The 22,773-nt window shown below is 38.6% G+C and overlaps 1 protein-coding gene across 1 annotated transcript; it reads left to right on the top strand.

Annotated features, from left to right (window-relative positions):
* Positions 1-5,766: 5,766 nt before the first annotated feature.
* Positions 5,767-9,876, top strand: LOC126376953 (uncharacterized protein K02A2.6-like). Its single transcript, XM_050024505.1, has one exon. It carries the CDS (start codon positions 5,767-5,769, stop codon positions 9,874-9,876), a length of 4,110 nt encoding a protein of 1,369 aa, XP_049880462.1.
* Positions 9,877-22,773: the final 12,897 nt, after the last annotated feature.

Genomic DNA, 22,773 nt, shown 5'->3' with positions numbered 1-22,773 from the left:
CAGACAGCCTACGCGCTCCCTTAGTGCGTGTTCACACCAAACGTATAGTCAGCCGCCGATTGTGCGCAGGCTCACTATAAGCCTCAGTGTGAACGTAAAAATAAATGGTATTTTTTGTTCACATTAAGCTTACAATACGCTGTAGCTGACAATACGCCATTGGTGTGAACAAAACAGTCGGCTTGTATACGTTCACACCAAATGCGTACGCTGAGCGGCCGACTATTTTTCATATAAAAGAGCTGAGTGGCTTGACTGAACTGAATTGAAAACAATCCGCCGGCCGATTTGAATCCAATACGCTGGCGTTCAGCCGCGTAGCCAATCAGCGACCGCGGCGGTAGTGACGCACTTTATTAGTCGGCCGCCGACTATCAGCGTCTACGCATAGCGTCATGGCGTATTGTCGGTTTGGTGTGAACGAAAAAGCGAATATGTATGGAATTACAATACACTGCGTAACGCTCGCTCACTGTCGGCGGCTGACAGTCAGTTTGGTGTGAACACTGCCTTACTCCTGAAAGGAATAATACTACGTCTAATATGGCGCCCATTGTATCGGTGGGGGGGGGGTTATTATATTGGTGCGGGGCGGAGGGTGTCCCTTCTGTCATCATCACTAGTTTTAGAGCCACGCTCTTGTCGGTATAGCATTCTCTATACTACTTTTTTACGGAAAAGTCAGGACTTTGACTAACTTCCCTCTTGTCTTCCGCCTCTCAGTACCTTGTCTGACGCGATTGGGATGGCGCGAGTAGTCTATTTCAAAGCCGTACCAGGACCGCCTTTGAATAGCACTGACAGTTACTGCTGCCCCCTGTCAAGTTCCAGGTCAGGTCCCTTCTGTACGCAGTATTATTGTTTATTCTATGATAGTCATACACACATGCTTACATAAAGTATTTTTTTTATTTTTGACGTAACTTTTCGTAGATCTGCAGCATATGGCATTAACTACTTGACCGGAAAAATGGGAAGCCCTAAGCTCTCACCCGGTACAAAATTTAGTAAATATTCTGGTGTTTCACTAGTATTTATATACAGGTACAAATTATATCTTCAGTATGAACTAAACCCATGAAAATACAAACATAGTGAACGAAGGTAAACACACAGTGCAGGTCCGTATTTACCCAGCGCAACGGCAATTCAATATCGATATTCTATGTAATGCCGATTGTGATATAGTATTTGCAAGTATAATAACAACCTATATTGAGATAGACGTTTTGGTGACCTACATCCCAGTGTCTGCATAGGTTTACATAGGATTTCCAGTGCAATCATTGCGAGTCATGTTCCCCGCACGTCGTTCGCCACGCCACACGCATACATAAGCTTACGTAATCGTGAGCTTGGATAAGAGCGTGGAGCGTGTAAATTGGATATCATCACCAGCCCATTAACGTCCCCACTGCTGGGGCACGAGCCTTCTCTATGGATGGATAGGGAGATCGGGCCTTAAACCACCACGCGGGCCCAGTGCGGATTGGTGGTTATAAACGACTGCTAATGCAGCCGGGACCAACGGCTTAACGTGCCTTCCGAAGCACGGAGGAGCTCGAGATGAAAACTTTTTTTTTTGTGGTCACCCATTCTATGACCGGCCTTTGCGAAAGTTGCTTAACTTCAACAATCGCAGACCGAGCGCGTTTACCGCTGCGCCACCGAGCTCCTCGTACTGCTTTAGTATAATTGGACTAGTATAATTAGACTACTATAATTGGATATAATTATCCAATTTAAAGTAGACAGAGGTACTCACTATCTATCTACTTAACCTGTATCCACCCACTGCTGGGTATAGGCCTCTTCTCTTTCACGCCATCTTTTCCGGTCCTGTGTAAGTCTCATCCATTGCTTTCCGGCGTACCTCACACTGTCATCCGACCACCGGGCTGGTGGTCTGCCTCGATATCGCATACCTTGGCCACCATTCTGTAAGGTTCTTACTATTGGATTTATTTAAATAAAAGTACGAAAATCGATTTAAATATTATTCTATAATCAAATCGAGTAATAAATGTACGATCGAGACGCCATCTACCTTCACTCTTGTTTACTCTGTGCTAGAAGTCAGACGTCTTCCTTGTGAATATTAATTTAGTAGGATTATACGAACATATTCGTCCTTAATAGTGAATAGTTGTTTTCTTTTGGCCCATATCCAAACATCCACTAAGAACCCCAATATCGACCCCGCCGGCGTGGTTGACGATTTCCCTCATTCAGCGCTTATCGCTATCGACCCACTAGGGTCGATTAATCCTTTCAAATATTCTTCCTCTCAGAAGACGCCCTGAGCCGAGGATCGCGCCCAACTGGGCACCCTCAGGCCTGTTGTCTTAAACGTTGTACCTGGTGAGAGCTTTCAGCGCTCCCCATTTGTCCGGCCAAGTAGTTAATGCCATCTGCGGCAAATCTACAATAAGTCACGTCAAAAAAAAAAAAACTTAATGCCCATATCTCACCGAGATTTCTGTTGGCCGTATAAAATGGCGTATGGTTGGTGGTCTATAATGGTCGAGCCAGAGTGAAAATTTTATTGATGCAAGTATGATACTATACACGTCTGCCTACCTTTTTGGGGATATAGTCGTGATGCTATGTTATGTTGGAATGATAATCTGCAGAATATATTTATTAATACTTTTAATTTTCTTTACCCCCAGTTCTGTAGAGAAGTTACTTCAGTTTAGCTTTGACTACAGGTAATAGTATTGCTATGTAAGTAGCTTCAGGCGTATAAGGTTCATATCATAACGTAATACACAAGTTGCAACATCTAGACACGCGGCAGCGTGTCAAGCCAAGTTCAGGTAACAGAACTGGCGAGCCGCACCGTGTGTAAAGATTTCGTCTTAATTAGGTTTTGTCTCTATTTTTAGCTCTCAAATTAGCCGGATGGTGTTTCATTTAGCTAAATCGTGTAATTAGTTGACCTTCATCTCAACTCTAAAAATAGTTTACCAAAATTGTCGTTGCCAAATCCCTATTATAATTATCTAATCTAATCTAGCCTACAAGATCCCACTGCTGGGCAAAGGCTTCCCCTTCCTCTTTCCATTTTTCGCGGTCCTGTGCGTATTCCGGCCAGTCCCTCCGGCAAGCGTCCAAGTCGCCACGCCATCTCTTTTGAGGTCTACCACGACTCCTGTACCCGTCATGAGGCACCTAATGCGTGACGATCCGTGCCCACCGCTTAGGGTGCATGCGAGAAACATTCTATTATAATAATTAAAATTTAATATAATTTCTGGTCATCATTGGAGTAAGGTGTCCTACGCATGTGCGGAAAACAAACTTAATGAAATAACTTGCTTCTCAATCGGTGAGCGCCGATTCAAACTCCGATATCGGACTTGCACCAATGATTTATTAATTTACATTATACACGATGATATGGCTCACCACCTATCGCGTTGGTCTAATAGAAAGTTCGGTGAGGTGTGGATACTTAGTTATTCTTGCTATGAATGTACCTCTGACTACACGAATCGGAATTATAGTCGTGAGCATTATAAATAAAGCACATAATAACGGGTTCTTACCGCGTTTAAATGAGGATATGAGACTCCCGATATTTCGACACTGTTGCAAGTGCCATGATCACGGGATGACTGATGAGATTGGATCGTTATTATGTGCTTTAATTATGATAATAACCGCGTAAACTTAAAACAACGTGAGCATTATGTTTTGACATGTAAGTGTATTTATGTACCAGGAACACAGAAAATCAAACCATATACCGTCGTTAAAGTCGTTATCAAAATATTAATCTACCACTAATTCATGTATTCCCAATGTGCAAATCTTAGGAAATTGTTTGCTACTATTCCATTGTTAGCATGCAAATCCTCTCACGCCGAATTACCCTCAAACTTTGCTGTTCAGTTGTAAATTTACTGCGGAATTCGATCCACCGTCAGCAAATAGATAACTATAAACCAAGTGGATTTTAATTAATGAGACTTTCTAGACTACATTCCTCAAAAACAATATAGATCTTTTATGCATCTTTTATCTTTATTTTTTATTCATTCATTCATCATTCATCTTCCACCAATTATTATGCTGATCAAAATAAAGAGAAACAATATAAGTAGCAACATAATTCTATAAATAATGTGATTCAAATATCAAGCAACAATTATTTTTATATAATCCTTTTGTCGTTAATAACGTTTTTTTTTAAAGTTTAATTGTTTTGTGCATTCACACTATTTCCCTTTTCCATTCCATCTAATCTAATCTATTCCAAAGACATGTTCTGGAACTTGGAGTTCCGTGGTCGCGGTTCCGTGTCGCGGTTTTCATGACATGAACTATATTTTAAAACTAGTTTTTCTTTTAGTGTTCCTTTTGTAATAACACGCCTTCAACTCGCGCCCGATAATGTATACCTGTCTCATCTTTCCAATGACTAGTCCTGATGTGCTACGTGAGATGGGTATTATATTTTCGGACATGAGATGAAGGCAAGCTATTCAAAACTAGCCCTAGCGCTGTCACGGATTTTAGATACACACATAAATTAAGTCACGCCTATTTCTCACTGGAGTAAGCAGAGACTATGGGATTCCATTTGCTTCTTCCACACTTCTCTTGCTTCCCCCACATTCATCAATCGTTTCATACACGCACGCCGGTTCAGAGTAGATCGTACTAAACCTTTTCTAAGGATATCTTAGTAAAGTGAGTTACAGAATTTTATGTTCGATATTACCGGCCTCCGTGGTCCAGTGATTGAGCATTGTGTTCACGATCCGGAGGTCCCGGGTTCGAATCCCGGTGGGGACTCGTCAAAAAAAACACATTGTGATCCCTAGTTTGGTTAGGACATTATAGGCTGATCACCTGATTGTCCAAAAAGTAAGATGATCCGTGATTCGAAAGGCACGTTAAGCCTTTGGTCCCGCTTATTACTTACTGATGTAAGTACGTAGTCGTTACGTGAGTCATGTCAGGGGCCTATGGCGGCTCAGTAATAACCCTGACACCAGGGTTGATGGGGTTGGTAATCCACCTCACAATCCACACGATAGAAGATGTGCGATATTCATACCCCATCGCTGTCATTACGGCACAAACGTTACAAACATTTGGGGAACCTTTCAAGCTCTCAAACAAGACAAGTGTTCTCTAGGGCTCGTACGCAATCAATCATAGTATTATAAGCTTGTTATATCAATAACCACATTCGTGTCCTAAAACATTCAATAACTTGATCTGAATTGACATGTGTCACGTCCGTCTTCGCACATCTAGTTCTTTAAGGTCATAAATGTAATTTTTTAAATTTTACCGTAGAGCGCTTTAACGATTTTTGTTTTGCCATATCTACGTTAATTACTAAGTGAGGAAAAAATGAAATTATTTACAACATCACATTAAAAACCTCAAAAATAACAGTATTTCTCCACTATTTAATGGATGTTATACATTATAAACCTTCCTCTTGAATCACTCTATCTATTAAAAAAACTGCATCAAAATCCGTTGCGGAGTTTTAAAGATTTAAGCGTACATAGGGATATAGGGACAGAAAAAGCGACTTTGTTTTATACTATGTGGAGTATATTATCATAGTTGCGGGTAATTGTATTTATATATATTTCGTGTGTACCTTCGCAAATAAAAGTTAGTCTCGTATTACGTGAGTTTCATTGTGCGCCGCCTCCTTACTACCTATTCTAATATATACCATTTGGCGACGAGTTTGTGTTTAAATCGCGTATAGTTACCGTGATTAAGTGTGTGACAATGAGTGAAACACAAGGTTTACCAAATATTAGCGCGTTAAAGGAATTTAATGTACATGTGGATCGGTGGTCGACTTACGTCAGCAGGTTACGAACATGGATGTCTATTCACGACATCAAACCGGCTAATTACTCAAAATATCTAGTTGCAGTCGTCGGTACGGAAGCGTTGGATTTGATTATCGATTTGTGTTATCCGGATAAACCGGAGTCGGTTCAGTTCGAGCAAATCGTAAAGATAGTGGAAGAACATTTGTCACCAAAACGATCGGTCATCGCCGAACGAATGATATTCAGATCTTATAAACAAAGTGCCAGTCAATCGGTGGGTGAATATCAAATAGAATTAAAACGACTTAGTAGGGCGTGTAAATTCTCTAGCAACGAGATATTGAAAGAAAATTTACGGGACCAGTTCGTGTTCGGTTTGGCGTGCGAACGTATACAACAGCGCCTGCTGATGGAAGACGAGATGACGCTCACGTTTAGCCGCGCCTGCGAGCTGGCGCTGTCACTGGAGGCGGCCGTTCGAGACTCAAAGCCCGGCGACGGAGCCGGCATGCTCCGCAGCGCCGCGGAGCCCGTGCATGCGGTGGATAGAACGCGCGGCGGACGCGCCCCGCGCCGCGGGCGGCCGGCGCCGCCGGGCCGCGCGCAGCACGGCGGGCGCGCCGCCCAGCACCAGCAACAGCAGCGATGCTACCGGTGTGGACGCACGCATCACCCGGACGAGTGTTCTTTTCGTGACAGCGATTGTTACGTTTGCGGTGACAGGGGTCACATCGCGAAAATGTGTCGTTACCGTAAAAATAAGGCGCGAGTTCACCATATAAGTGATAATAACGCGGAGGACTCAGCGTCGGAATCTAGCGGCTCGGACGATCGTGCTATTGACATTTATCAATTAAGTGATAGTGAAACGGAGAGTGACGATCGTTGGGTTATAAATGCTAAAATAAATAATATACCGATTACGATGGAAGGTGATACCGGTTCGGCCATTAGTGTGATTTCTATAGCAACCTATAATAAGTACTTTAGAAATTGTGAGTTAAAACCTTTAAGTACGAAGTTAAAAATGTATAGCGGCCAACTAGTGAAGCCATCGGGTAAGTTACTCTGTTCAGTCGAAATAAACGGAAAAATTATAAGAGACTTATCGTTAACGGTGATCGGAAATGATCACAGTTCATCTCTTTTCGGTCGGGACTGGATGAGGGCTTTTAACTTTCGGTTTCCAAGAATTAACGAATTAAAAGAAATTCCGATGAACGTACAGTCCACTGCCAACATTAAGAGAGAACTGATGAAGCGCTTTCCGAATGTGTTCGCGGCAGGTATAGGTACTTTCAATAAAGCTCGCATATCCTTGGAAACGGTCACGTCAGCTCGGCCGGTTTGGCGGCGCGCGCGCCCTGTGCCGCACGCACTGCGCCCGCGCGTGGATACCGAGCTGGCGCGGCTGCAGCGCGAGGGCATCATCACACCCGTCGACTGGAGCGAGTGGGGTACGCCGGTGGTGCCCGTACTTAAAAAGAACGGGGAGGTCCGCCTATGTGGTGATTTTAAAACCACTGTTAACCCGGTACTCGTTGAGGACAAATACCCGATACCGAGAATCGAGGATATATTTGCATCTCTTCAAGGGGGAAAGTTGTTTAGTAAAATAGACCTAAGTAGCGCATACTTACAGTTTTTACTTGACGAGCCATCGAGGAAATTGTGCACGATTGTCACTACTCAAGGTATGTTCTGCTACAATAGGCTACCATTTGGAATTAAATGCGCGCCTAATAAATTCCAGCGTATGATGGATAAACTGTTTCGAATGCCTTTTGTTACTTGTTATCTAGATGATCTGACAGTTAGCGGCGTCGATAGTGAAGACCAATGGAAGAGGCTACAAGCCGTGTTTAAAATCTTATCAGACAGTGGATTGCGTGTTGCACCGGAAAAATGTAGTTTTTTTCAAAAAACTATATCGTACCTGGGATACGTCATCGATGCCGACGGATTACATACAGAAATATCAAAAGTAGATGCGGTGATAAATACGCCAACACCGACGACACAAAAACAACTAAGAGCATTCCTGGGACTCATAAATTATTACGGGAAATTTTTATTTAATTTAAGTGATACTTTAGCGCCACTGTATGACCTATTAAAAAGAGAAAAAGATTTTCAGTGGAATGAACACTGTGATAAGGCGTTCAGTAATGTAAAGAAAGCATTACAGAGCGCCCCTGTCCTGGCGCATTACAACCCGACGCTAGCGACCACTGTGAGTTGCGACGCGTCCCCACGTGCGCTGGGCGCCGTGCTGGCGCAGCGCGGCGCCGACGGTCGCGAGCGCCCGGTGGTGCACGCCTCACGCACGCTTGCCGCCGCTGAGAGAAACTACGCGCAAATATGTCGTGAAGGATTAGCAGTTATTTTTGCAGTTACTAAATTTCACGACTATCTATACGGTCGAGAGTTTACTTTAGTGACAGATTGCAAGCCGCTGGCGGCGATATTTAACGAAAATAAAGGTATTCCGCTGATGGCGGCGAGCCGCCTTCAGAGATGGGCAGTAATTTTAGGAGCATATAATTATAAAATCAGGTGTATTGCGTCGAATCATAATTGTGTAGCGGACAGCTTGTCCCGTATGCCCACAGTCGAACAGAGTGACCACAGTCGGGTTGAGTATTACATTAATTTTGTTCAAAATGCGTCACCGATTAATTACAGAGAAATAGCAAAAGTTACTACTACAGATAATGAGTTACAAGAGGTAATCAAATCAATAAAAACAAATTGGCTATACTGTAATAGTGGGAAACTGCAAGCTTATTTTAAAATACGACAATACCTTAGTATAGAACAAGGGTGTTTAATGTACGGCCACCGTGTGGTTGTACCGCGACATTTAAGGAACGATGTACTAAAACAGATACACAACACGCATCAAGGAATAGTAAAGTGCAAGAACCTAGCGCGGAACTACGTATATTGGCCGGGCATCGATACGGATATCGAGCGTGTATGCCGGGCCTGCGAAACGTGCGCGCGCGAGCGGCCCGCGCCGCCGGCGGCCGCGCTGCACCCCTGGCAGTGGCCGCAGGAGCCCTGGTATCGGCTGCACGCTGATTTCTTTTCGTTAGCCGGTAATACATTGTACTATTTTGTGATCATTGATGCTCATTCCAAATGGATTGAAGCTTATCGTGTGCCAAGCACAGCGGCTAAAACTACAATCCAGAAACTAAAAATTGTATTCGGACAATTTGGTTTGCCATATGAGTTGGTATCCGACAATGGTCCTCCTTTCAATGGAAATGAGTTCCAATGTTTTTTGAATAACTCCGGTATACGACATATCACAGTAACTCCATATAAACCAAGTAGTAATGGTGCGGCAGAAAACGCCGTAAAAATAGTCAAAACCTGTTTGAAAAAAGCGATACGTGACCACGTTGAATTAGAAACCGCATTAAGTGATTTCTTATTAATGTATCGTTCAACTCCTCATAGCATTACGGGCAAAAGTCCAGCTAGTTTGTTATTGGGAAGAAATGTGCGGACACCACTCGACCTGTTGCGTCCTTCAGCTAGTCACATGATAATACGTAAACAACTCGCTCAAATTGAATATAAAGCAGGGTACAATCGATATTTTAATATTGGAGAGCGGGTTTTCTTTAAAAACTTTAAAAATAATACCGCTACTTGGGAAAGAGGTACAATCACTGATAGAATTGGCCCACTGACTTATATTGTTGCCTATGATGGCAAACACTTGAAAAAACACGTAGATCAATTACGTCGGGATGATTGTGACTTGGAAGATTTATCTTCCATTAATACACCCTTGCAACTGGTTAGTACTGACGTACAAATACCACAAGCTGATAACAGGCAGATGCCAAGTAACAGCGAATCCACGTGTGTGCCGTCTGCAGATACCTCGCCCTCTCCGTTATCAGAACCACGTAGTCCCGTGTTAATGGCTTCATCCAGTCTAGGCAGAAACCCAAACCATCCAGTTAATGCTGAGAGTAATATGCCGCACATTACTAAAAGAATCCGGAAACCTGTTCAAAGATACGGGTTTGACATCGACTGAGTATCTTAGGCTATGGTTTCACTATTACCTATGTTATTGTATAGATAAGCTAATATTAATTATAGGTATATAAAATAATATATAAAAATATGTTTACCTATTTCACATTTATTGATATTAATTTTAATTTCAGTTTTTTTTTTAATTGTAACAACTATGGGTCAGATAGGTGTATCGTTAAGTAATTACACTACGTACTTTTTTTTATCATTCTAGTTATTTTACTTATAAGTACCTAATTACTTTCTAACATAATTGTCTTTGGTCAAAAGCAATTAAATAAAAAAAAAAAATACTTGTAACTAAGTACCTTTAAAATATAAGAATACCTGTAGTTTTATTTAGTTTGGGTTTATTAGTTTCGAGTCAGGGAGGGAAGAATGGAGTATATTATACTCGCTCCTTGTTCGAGAGGTTTTAAACAGTGTAGTCTACGTCTTATGCTCCAGCATCGTCACAATTTTCAAAGCTCATATCCAAAGCTAAAAAAAAAAGTTAGTTTCCCGCTTCCTGAACGCAGCTGTCAACTAATGTCATTACGGTTTTTGTGCACCGGCGCGTCACTTCGCCTCCGTAAATAAACTAATTGAAAACTAATATTTAATACAAAAACATGATTGATATAGTGCGAAAAATCTGTTACTTACATAATCAAGTGCTTTTTTCTCTAAAAAAGCTAGAAACAGTACCAAAGAAAAAATGTGGATGACGACGAGCGTAAGTTCTTTTTGATAAAACAAAACGTGGATTATACTGGTAAGTCTTAACATTATCCATCTACTAAAACAAGAGAAGATATAATTATGATCAATTCAATTTAATTCCTTTTATTGTCGAAAACAAATTACTTTTTTTTTGAGGTTATAATTTTATAATCCTAACATTCGAAGAAGTAACTTAAGTTGGTACTTATTACTAATAAAAGTAACTAGTTTTATTAACAGAAATAATAATAATATTAAAATTGTATCGTGTTCGTGTTATAACAGTGATTTAAAAGTTATACTTTATTCCGATGTTGATGTTGTTTAAATTCGCCTTATATAAGGCAGGCAAAGATCTCAGGACTATACAGTCTTGACTTTAGTAATTTAATATTCGAAAATCACGATCAAAATAGGCCTAAGCCTTGTCTTCAGTCCCTGATTGCCGCGTTTTTATTTTCATCTGTCAAAAAAAAAAAAAATGTTTGTTTCTTTTTGTAATTGTGTTCTTGGCTTATGTTGCGGTTGATAACTTACTATCAGCGAATGAAATGAGCAGTTTTATTATAAAACAAAGAGAACCAGTGAAATATAACCGCAGAATGGCATAGAAAAGTAAATAATTAACTCGGAAATAATTTGACAAGTTCAGATAATTAGATGACAGAAGCACTTCATGTTTACCCTGTTCATCAAGAAGTACCTATGACACAGTAGTACTCAATATCACAGAGGTCATCTACACCATTGGTAGACAAGATACATAACTTATACAAGATAACCATACTTAAAAATGATATTATATATATTATAACAGTACATAATCCCTTCTCACAGTCTCTGTTAAGTGGTGTTAATAATGTTATCTTCTCCGAATGATACTTACAATATAAGATGATGATAATATACCCTATCAATAAAAACAGAAAGAGTGTTAAGAGAGTACAGGCAAAAGATAGCCTTATTATAGTAAGCAATTTCTTCCAAATTACTCTAATCTTATTATAATTCAAGCTTCCAACGTATGGGTGATGATTATTGGTACCAACCTAACCAACAAGAGAACACCACTTGGAGAGTCACCTAGTTAAGCACTAGTAGTGAACTGTCTGACTAGAGAATAGACAGACTATTTGTTTCCCTTTAGAGCTATCACAATAGAGGATAGACAATGGACTTGATGTATCAACCCTATTAACATAAAAATCAACCACTAAGACCATTGCTAAGCGCTAATATACCTATTTTACATTTCCATACCTAGAGCTATCACTTAGAGGATAGACAATGGACTTAAAGGCACAATGCACATAAGAGCTACCATTAGGAAGGTCGCCATTGATAAGCGATAATATACCTATTTGTCATTTCCATACCTAGAGCTATCACTTAGAGGATAGACAATAGACTTGAAGGTATCAATGCAATGAATGTAAGAGCTACCACTAAGAAAGTCGCCATTGACAAGCGCTAACATATCTATTTCTCATTTCCATACCTAGAGCTATCACTTAGAGGATAGACAATAGACTTGAAGGTATCAATGCAATGAACATAAGAGCTACCACTAGGAAGGTCGCCACTGACAAGCGCTAACATACCTATTTCTCATTTCCATACTTAGAGCTATCACTTAGAGGATAGACAATGGACTTGATGGTATCAACCTAATTAATAAAAGATCTACCACCAGGAAGGTCGCCATTGCCAAGCGCTAATATACCTATTTATCATTTCCATGCCTAGAGCTATCACTTAGAGGATAGACAATGGACTTGAAGGTATCAACACAATGAATGTAAGAGCTACCACTAAGAAAGTCGCCATTGACAAGCGCTAACATACCTATTTCTCATTTCCATACTTAGAGCTATCACTTAGAGGATAGACAATGGACTTGATGGTATGAACCATATTAACATAAGAGCTACCACGATTATGGTCGGCATTGGCAAGCGCTATATACCTATTTCTCATTTCCATACTTAGAGCTATCACTTAGAGGATAGACAATGGACTTGATGGTATGAACCATATTAACATAAGAGCTACCACGATTATGGTCGGCATTAGCAAGCGCTATATACCTATTTCTCATTTCCATACCTAGAGCTATCACTTAGAGGATAGACAATGGACTTGATGGTATCAACTCAAATAACATAAAGCTACCACTACAAGTATCGCCTTTTGCTAAACGCTAGTAGATAGCTAGAACATAGACCAACTATTTTTTATACTTTTATTTCCATGTTTGGTTTGTCACTTGAGGAATCGAAGATAAACCATTGAATTGTCGGGGCTTACCTACCCATGTTGAAACTCAAGATTAGACTAATGCTGAGAAACAATAGACTATTATGTCAAATTGATTATTATAAAATAATGAGAGTACAAATTCTGAAGAAATAACCGACAATTCAAAACCTAAAAGCCTCTGTTCTATTAATCAACCTCAACTGTGCTAGAAATCAAAGTATGTAATGTCAGAGATTACTTTCAAAAGAGATAACTGTACACAAGACATGGTTAGAGAATACTGCTATTAAATTCTTTCAACCAACATCATAAAATTCAAATAGCACATAAATAATAATGAATAACATTGCCCGAAGAGTGAGTAAACGAGATAGCAACAGGATCTGTGGAACAGAGACAACAGTATCAGCAGGCAGCCCCACAGCCAACAGCATGAACAGAAAGCCCACAAGGAACAGTATCAGCAGGCCGCCCCACAGCCAGCAATAAAAGCAGTGATGCAACCAGTCATGATCAGCAGTGCTATAACCAGCAGTACCAGCAGCCCTACAGCCAGCAGTAGTAGCAGAGCTACAACCAGATGTATTAGCAGTCTCACAGCCATTAGTATCAACAGTGGCCCAGGCAGCAAGGCCGTTTAAGAATAGTACCTCATGAGGAGGAAGAATTCCCTATAAAGTTATAATGGGAAAATTTGCACAAGCAAATATATTTTTCAAAATTCTGGTAAAATTAATTCCGAATGTCTATCACTAAAAGTTTTAGCATTATCATTAAGACATGGGATTCAAATCCTGTCTTTGTTAATCAGGAATAACAATACTAATCTCAGTATAAATTGGGGTACCTACCTGATAATATTATCACTTCAATGAAAATTTCCTTCAAGTATTACATTCGAAATTGTAAAATATTGATACCTAGTTCGGTTAGATAGAATAGTTGCCCTTTTTATTATTAACTCATAGGTGAAAAGGAAGGAAAAATAGTTCATTAGTAACATATAACTTACATCACCATTAGCGTTTTCTCTAAATTATGTTGTTGTAGATTTATTATGTTGTTGCTGATCAGCCCAAAACACAGTTTACAATTAATATAAAAATTACAACAATAATGTCCCTCCACTTAATCAATCGGAACCAAACTGCAGTGGAGAAGTAACAATAATATTTTCATGATAAATATATGCTTATCTTATTTTTCGGTTAGTGTTGTAACGTAAATCAGGCAGGTCCCTTCACTAAATAACCTGACATATTAAATCTTCAGGATGGGTACGAGAAGTGAATCCCTGTGCAAACAACAGGATCATGTTAAGTTAGGTTAAAGGAAAGGATGATTTTTACGAACGATGATAATATACCTACACGACCGATAATTAATAAATTAATGTTATCCTTATATGTAACTGCACACCTAAGGGTAAAATATGTTTTATTCATTTATTTATTTTTTCCATTAAATAATAGGACGTCACTATTACTGTCCTAAAAGCAAATTCAATAATTATTACACTAAAGAGATAGCTGCGTAAACAATGTTACGTGTGTTAATGTGTTGTGTGTACGTTGTTCTATCATCTGATTGGTGGGTGAAAGGTTGCATAGAGGAATAGGAAAAAATTCCACAACAAGTTATATTTATTATTACCACATAAAAAAATATACTCAATATTATTACCAAGCCCATATGGTCGATATTAGGTAATACACAATAACTTGGGCTCAGGTAATCTATTTTAATAAAAACAAAATCTTAATTATTACGAAGATAATTATCACACAAGTACATAATGTAAATGCACTTCCCCTCTTTATACTTTCAGCCTCATTTAACAATATCTTATAATAAAGAGGAAAGTTTAGTTCAGTGGTTCTGAATATTTTAATAAAAAAGGTCATTTGAATAAATGTATCGAAATTCTTACTTGCACTTATATTTGTATTTTCTCTAATCAATTTGACATGTTGTCTTAGGATTCATTTAACTACTTAATGTCGACAACAATTGCCAACTTAGCACAGGATGTTACAATCAATCTTGTGTCTGGGTGCCCTCGTCATTACCCGTTCTTCTTTATGTATTTCTTCTTCTTTTATGTATGTAAACAAATAATGTGTAACTTTGATAATTATTGTAGCCCTTGGTATGCTAATGAAAAATGAGTGTTATACTATATGATGAAGTCTCACAGTCCTTTCGACTATAACTATCGTTGTTGTTCAAGAGCTTCGGAAATGTGCTCTATGGTGAGGTCCCTGTGAGGCTCTTATAGCCAATCTTGATGTTGAGCTCATTCAGAAATTTGTTCTTGTGTAGTTCTTTTGTTGTGAAATTGATAGTAATGTGAAATAGGTATTTAATGTACTCGCTCAACTTCAACTTAATTATTTAGAACTATGTATCTATTCTAGTACAGTATAGTATAACCATATATTATATAACATACATAATATCGATTCCATTCTTGAGAACTGGTGAAACTTGTTTAGCGAACAGTTATTATTCTTATTGTTTTTTACAGGATAATATCAAAACGTTTGGTGGAACGCCGCGCTGAGTTTATCAGGCGACGGCTGTGCCTCTCACTGCCTTTATTGGGATTAAAGTCATGGGCAGCTTAATTAGCTTTCGTGATAACAATGTACTTTATTCATTAATGAATAATCATATTATTGGTACTCGTTTCAATTTAAATGTTTCATTCCCAACTAAACTTTGAACATCTACACTGTTTAAAACCTCTCGAACAAGGAGCGAGTATAATTATGAGATTAAACGAACTTACCTGTAAGTGAAGTTCTATCTCAATTATACGAAGCTCCTTGTTCGAGAGGACTCCCTCCCTTCAATTTTAATATCCCGCCCTAAAGCTTCCACAGGTGATGGAGTTGTCCATGAAACATGCTTTAAACATAATGACATTAGTTGACAGCTGCGTTCAGGAAGCGGGAAACTAACTTTTTTTTTTAGCTTTGGATATGAGCTTTGAAAATTGTGACGATGCTGGAGCATAAGACGTAGACTACACTGTTTAAAACCTCTCGAACAAGGAGCTTCGTATAATTGAGATAGAACTTCACTTACAGGTAAGTTCGTTTAATCTCATAATTATCATAGTTGCGGGTAATTGTATTTATATATATTTCGTGTGTACCTTCGCAAATAAAAGTTAGTCTCGTATTACGTGAGTTTCATTGTGCGCCGCCTCCTTACTACCTATTCTAATATATACCACTATGTAGTGATTAAACAGCAGTGCTTGCATATAATTTACGTATACACTTAATCTAACGCCCTTAATCCTCAAAGGGTTGGACAGAGCCAAAATCAATAAAACACTTGCACTTTAGATGGATACAAAGATAAAGATAAAGTGCGCAGGAAGCACATCAGAAAGAGTTTTTGCCGGTCTCTTTTTTTTATAGAAGCGACTGCATGTGAGATGGAATAACCATTCCAAAACATGTCTCCGAAACGCATTTCCCGGGAATGTAGGTGGGTTCCCGATGTTTTCCTTCACCGCTGAGCACGTGATAATCATTTAATAGAATAGAATAGAATAGAATAGAAATTGTTTATTATAAAAGGACGCCACACACAAAGACAAGACAATAACATCACTTATTTTTTTTTTACAAAACAATAATAAAAAGCATAGAAGGATGTTCATTACAAAGATCATAAGGTGGTGGTGGACGTCCTGAGATAAAAGGGCCTCACTCAGCACAAGTCGCGGCGTGAACCACGACGCTGGTATTATGTGGACCCTGTTGGGTGAGGCACGAACGTCGTGTTCCATAAACATACGTTAATATTCGTACATAGATTAAATATTACCAAATTACTTAAAATAGAATGTAGGTGTACATATAATATATTTTATATATTTATCACAAAAACGTATACATAAATGCTTAATATTATAATAGTAATTAATGCAAGCGGATATAGTACGCACCTGATATAAACAAATACGAATGCATAGAACATAATAAGTAGGAATTATATTATATAAGTATGTGTATTGTGTAGTCTGTTTGTGTTAGTATCTATCGCGCGCGCAGCTCCTCGAGTCAGCTCGGCCGGCAAAGTACCTAGTCCAATTTCTGCCAGTATAATACTTATTGATAAGATATTTTTCCCATTCGACCGTCGCGCCTCCGAACAGACACGACGCATTCCGAAGAAAAAGAAACGAAATTATAATAAATTGTAATAAAATTGCACATTAAATCAAATAATAGTGAATAATAGTAAAGCAAAAATACATATTTAAATAGGAGACAACAAATTTCGTCAAATGCTGAACAACATCCATAAACATTTATACAAAACAAAAAAGTGCAACGGGTATAAGTAACGAGCCGTCATCGCATTCAAGGTTAAATTGAAAACCCCGATAAACCTTCCACGAGGTAAGTGTTTTCTTCTTCTTTCATTTATGATCCAAACATCACCCCCTAGCCTTATCCCGTTTCTCACAGGGTCCGCTTACCTAACCTGAAAATTAAACAGGATCGGTTTTTTACCGAAGCGACTGCCTACCTGACCTTCCAATCCGCGGAGGGAAAACCAGCCCAATACAGGTTAGGTCACATACCTCCGAAAATGCATTTCTCGGGAATGTGGGTTTCTTCACGACGTTTTCCTTCATGAACTCGAAAAAGTAATCGAAAATCATTGGTTTAGGTTTAGCTGCGATCTCATAGTGAGAGTCAAGCGTTCTTCCAAATGTACTCCTAAAAAACATACCAATAGAAAACATTTTTAAAAACAAAGTTCAGTGAACCGAAAGTTTTGTTCAGCATTGTTGATACGCAAGATTAAATGGTTCGATTGGTAATCCCGAAGTTTTAACTTTCAGTGGTAAAGGCTTATATTGGTTTTCGAAATAGAATTTTACTTGTATCGCAGTGAAAATAGCTGCAAGCTAAAATTTTAATTAGTCAGGTTTTAATTGAGGGTATGGAAACGATTTTTTGTTTTGAAAACTAAATCCAACACCATAACATAAGTTATATACATATAACGGTTTCCATGGTTAAGTATCGGATTCGAATCCCGGACCTCTTCTTCATTTTCGTCTTCTATCGTGTGGGTTGTGAAGTAGATTACTAAGCTCATTAACCCCAGTGTCAGAGTTATTATTAAAAGGCCAAAGGCCAAAGGCCCCTGACATGACTCATGTACCTAACGACTACTTACTTACATCAGTAAGTAGTAATCGAGACCAATGGCTTCACGTGCCTTCCGAAGCACTGGTCATCTTACTTTCGGACAATCAGGTGATCAGCCTGTAATATCCTAACCAAATTAGCGATCACAAAATTTTTGTAGTATGTCCCCATCGGGATTCGAACCACTGGAATTCTTATTATCATGTCGATGGCAAACTAAATAGTATCGGCCCACAACTTGGATAAGAAATAAAACCACTGGACCACGAGGTCGAATCGGTGGGGACATATCACAATAAAATATTTTGTGAGCATTTCATTACAGGTAGATCACCCGATTGAACGATAGTAAGATGATCTTGGTAATCCACCTCACAACCCACACGATAAAAGAAGACCAGGTTACTATTCTTTCGTCGCCTGATCCCTTAATTCTAATTCTACGATATACCCGGGATGACTAAAAACGTTCTATGCTTTCAAAGAAATGAAAGACAACCAACAAACCACGAGAGGATAGTTTCTCCTACACCTTCATCATTACAGTCTCGCCATAAATTTTCTAGTAACCCCACATCCAGTTAACGTCAACCTCAGCCTACAGGATAAACAAAAAAATATTACCTGCTCTGTCTCCGGAATTGAAAATGGAAAAGTTTTTGAGTTACTGTGTTGACAAAGGAGATTGTTGCTTGTACATGGTATCGCTGGCTTTGAGTTGCCATCTCGAGAAGCAGGCTGTTGTTTGGAAACCCTTTGTTGCAGACGTCTTGCTACTTGATATATTGTGCCTTACATCATTAACATAGCAAAAGGTGGATTTACAAAATCTGTGAATTTGTTGTCGTACACCATTTTATATTGTAGTGAGTTCTCTTAGTAACTAGCTATATACATACACATACATATATAAACAGCCTATATAACGTCCCACTGCTGGGCACAGGCCTCCCCTCAATCAACCGGAGGGGGTATGGAGCATACTCCACCACGCTGCTCTAATGCGGATTGGTGGACAATGCGGGTTGGAAGAGCTATAGACTACTTAGGTATAATATTACTATAGCTTCAATTCATCCCTACCTTAAGAGGCACGATCTTGTCGGTGTAGCATTCTCCATGGTACTTTTTTAGGAAAAAATAGGGCAGTGGTTTTCCTGTTGCCTTCTACCCCGCAATACTCTGTCTGACGCGAGTGGGATAGCGCCCAGAATAGTATATTTTAAGCCGTACTAGGACTTCTGTCCTCCACCTCTGAATAGTACTGACAGTTACTGCTGCCCTCAGTCAGGTTCCAGGTTACAGTCCATGTAACTTGGCCCTTCCGTCCTGCATTACCGTACCCTTGTTTTCTTATTACGCTGAGTACGTGATAATAATTTATGATCCCAACTTGAGTTCGAAAACAAATTCGAAAATCATTAGTCTGCGCTGGGATTGGAACCTGCGAACTCACAATTAGAGTCAAGCGTTCTTCTAACTGGGCCATCGCAGCTCGTCAATTAATACGATTTAATAGAATTTAATTAGTAATATCTCAGTGTTCAATTCTATTCCCCTAGAATTCTTATTTTTATACAGATTTTATCGTAATAATAAGAGTCTAGACATTTTAACGTGCTGAAAGAAGCATAGAGGATATTGAACTTAAGCTTTAAGCTTTTTAACGTCTATAATCGTCTGAAATATTAAAGGTATTACTCTAGATAAGTTCATTGTCCGATTTTGAAAACGAACTTAAGTACCTTTTTTTCTTTTTTGTATGTAACTTTTAAGAAACATGGACTCTGTTCCTGTTGTTCTCAGGAGATATGGAAAGAACATTATAAAAATAACACTTCATTGCATATAAATATAGATATAGAGAACATCACATATAAACTAATAATTGTATACTGCGTCAGTTCGTAATTTAAACCCGGCACTCGCTTATAAAACATAACTTTCCACTCTTATGTAACAAACAACTATTATAGAGTCTTCAAATTAGTATAGGGTCAAGAAATAGCCGAATCTAGGCTACAGTATCTAGTCAGCGGTAATCCAGCACGGTGATTCCCCTCCCCGCATTAATTCGTAACAGTTGCCAACTTCACCCCCTCTGGGTCTTACTTTAGCTTCAATGTGTCTCGCTCGCAGTTACGTGTTAGACAAAACACAGTAAGAATGAGATTTTAGTAAGAAGTGTTCAGAAAGCGTCTAAGGGTATAAAAACATAATTCTTTATATAATGATGTTCCATTTTTAGCCCAAGAAAATGGCTGAAAAATTGCTAATGTCAGATATTGCCATTACGAAAATTGATGGGTGCCTATCAAGTGACGTCACTAGGTAAGCTCTTTCCGAAATCAAGTTTTTGACACCCACAGTAATGATTAATGGTTCATGGACCCTTTAAATATTCTTAGACTGAAAAACTGGTTTTCGAAGTAACATTTTATAATAAGTCTTCTAGAGTCTTACTAAAAGGTGAAAACTATGTCCTTATATATAACCAAAACATTTTTTAAAAGTACCTCATGTCAGACACTACACAAATTCCAAAATAAAGTCCTTTTAGAGACAGTTTTTCTTCGCCTTATAATTATTATTATGTGTGCACTTACCCACGTAGCCTTACGTCGTAGCATGTCTCTACGGCGTAGTCATTGCTACGTGAATGTCATATCGCATGTTTTATGCATACCAATCACAATATAGTATCAGAATGCAAGTTGCAGCCACTTTTGATACTAAGTCCAAAGATGGATATAATGAACCGTATGGTGATGGATATCCATCATGTTGGAACAGACACTGATCTCCTTATTATAAGCATACTTATTGTAAAACTGTGATATTCGTACGTATTGTTCACAATAAATATTGATTAATTTTTATTTTATATTGCAATCTGAGGCATTTCAATTTCGACAAAAGGTTTTCAATCCTCCTTGCATAATATTACGAATCATTTCGAACATCGTATTTTATTGGCTTGTAATCTACTCGTTTTCACTTCGGTATAAAATTAATTAATTATCGAGAACTGGTTAAAATTTCCCGAAGTTGATGCAATTCAGAGATATATGCGTAATAACAAATTTAGTATCGTATTATCAGCTATATCAAAGGCGAGTCGCAGGGACTGTAACCAGGAACCTACCGGAGGGCAGCAGTAACTGTCAGTACTATTCAGAGATGGAGGACAGGAGTCCTAGTACGGCTTTGAAATATACTACTCTGGACGCCATCCCACTCGCGTCAGACAGAGTATTGCGGGGCGGAAGGCAAGAGGGAAACCACTGCCCTATTTTTCCCTAAAAAAGTAGCATGGAAATGCTGTACCAACAAGAGCGCGGCTCTTAAATTAATAATGATGGGACAAACAAAATAATTGTTGAAATATTATTTCCACATTGTTTCAACTCAAGATAATTGAATTGGTATCGGAAACCACTTGCAGCCAAACAAGAATTAAGTGATTTAACAAACAATCGTGATAAAAGGTATTTGACAATATTAATTGATTTTATGCGCACTCAGACACGATAATAGCGAATGCCGATTTCATCATAATGACTTGTCGTGAATGCCATCCGGAGCATTTTACGTCGTTACGTCTTTTAATCTCTTTCAAGCGGTTGTATTGTATAAAGAAAATTTAATTGATTTACACCATAAACAAAACAGTTACTTACAGTAAAGAAATAGACTAATGAAACAAAACAAAGAATAAAAACATAACACAAACACAATTAAATAAAACTAAAATAAATTACACTAAACCTTACTACTTGAAAAGCCCGCCTCCAATCGCACCTGGCGCAAAAATTATATACGGCAAAATTTTCGCAATATCACGGTAGAAGTTCACTAACCTTTCTTCCTTTCATAATTTCCCCCTTAAAATAACTGTGATCAATTTGAGCTGTGTTAACCCTTCGCCTGGTTGGGTCTGATTATAGATGGAAAAAGAAATGTATGCCTTTGTAACCCCAACTCTGGTTAACAATACAATTTGTAAAGTATAAGTTTCCTATTTTGAAAGGATTTCGAATAGGTTTCTAGAATCGAATGAAGTATTACGCGTCACGCCAGTGATAATGGCTAGTCCACGTTCACATGGGCCTCTATTTTGGTGGACAGTAAATTGTATTAGATTTAAGGTTTTTTTTTTATTTAATAATAAAAACAAATAAAGTGTTTAAGATGATTATAAAAAAATAAAATAAAAGAATAATAAAAAAAATGAATGAATGTATGATTTTAAAAGTAGCATGGAAAATGCTGCACCGACAGGAGCGTGGCTCTTAGATTGATGATGATGAAGATGATTATTTTCCTACACAGAATTTAGTGGTTCAGAGCCCGAGTCAGGACTTGAACTCTTGACACAACGATGTTAGTCACGCGTTCTCCGATCTGGGCTATTTAATTTGGATTCATAGCAACACATATACATACTGCCATGTCATCTGATAAGGTAGGTAGAGATGTAAATAATCAAAAGAGAATTAGCATTATTTGCTTTCAAAAACGTTTGAAATCATGTGTTATTTTCGGGTCTCAAAGACCCTAGGCATTCGAAGTGGGATTACTTCACCAGATATAAAATAGGGTTAAAAGTAAAAGGTTAGAAACGAAATTCCTACATCGTTAATCATAATTCGTTTAACTGGAATGACTGGGCATTTTTTTCTTTCAACTTTCAATGAATGAACTTCGCTGATTCATTATACAGATACCTTTAAGGTGACTTATATAATTAT

Source organism: Pectinophora gossypiella, chromosome 22 (genome assembly GCF_024362695.1).
Source record: "Pectinophora gossypiella chromosome 22, ilPecGoss1.1, whole genome shotgun sequence".
NCBI lineage: Eukaryota > Metazoa > Arthropoda > Insecta > Lepidoptera > Gelechiidae > Pectinophora > Pectinophora gossypiella.
This window is presented reverse-complemented; position numbering and strand designations above follow the sequence as displayed.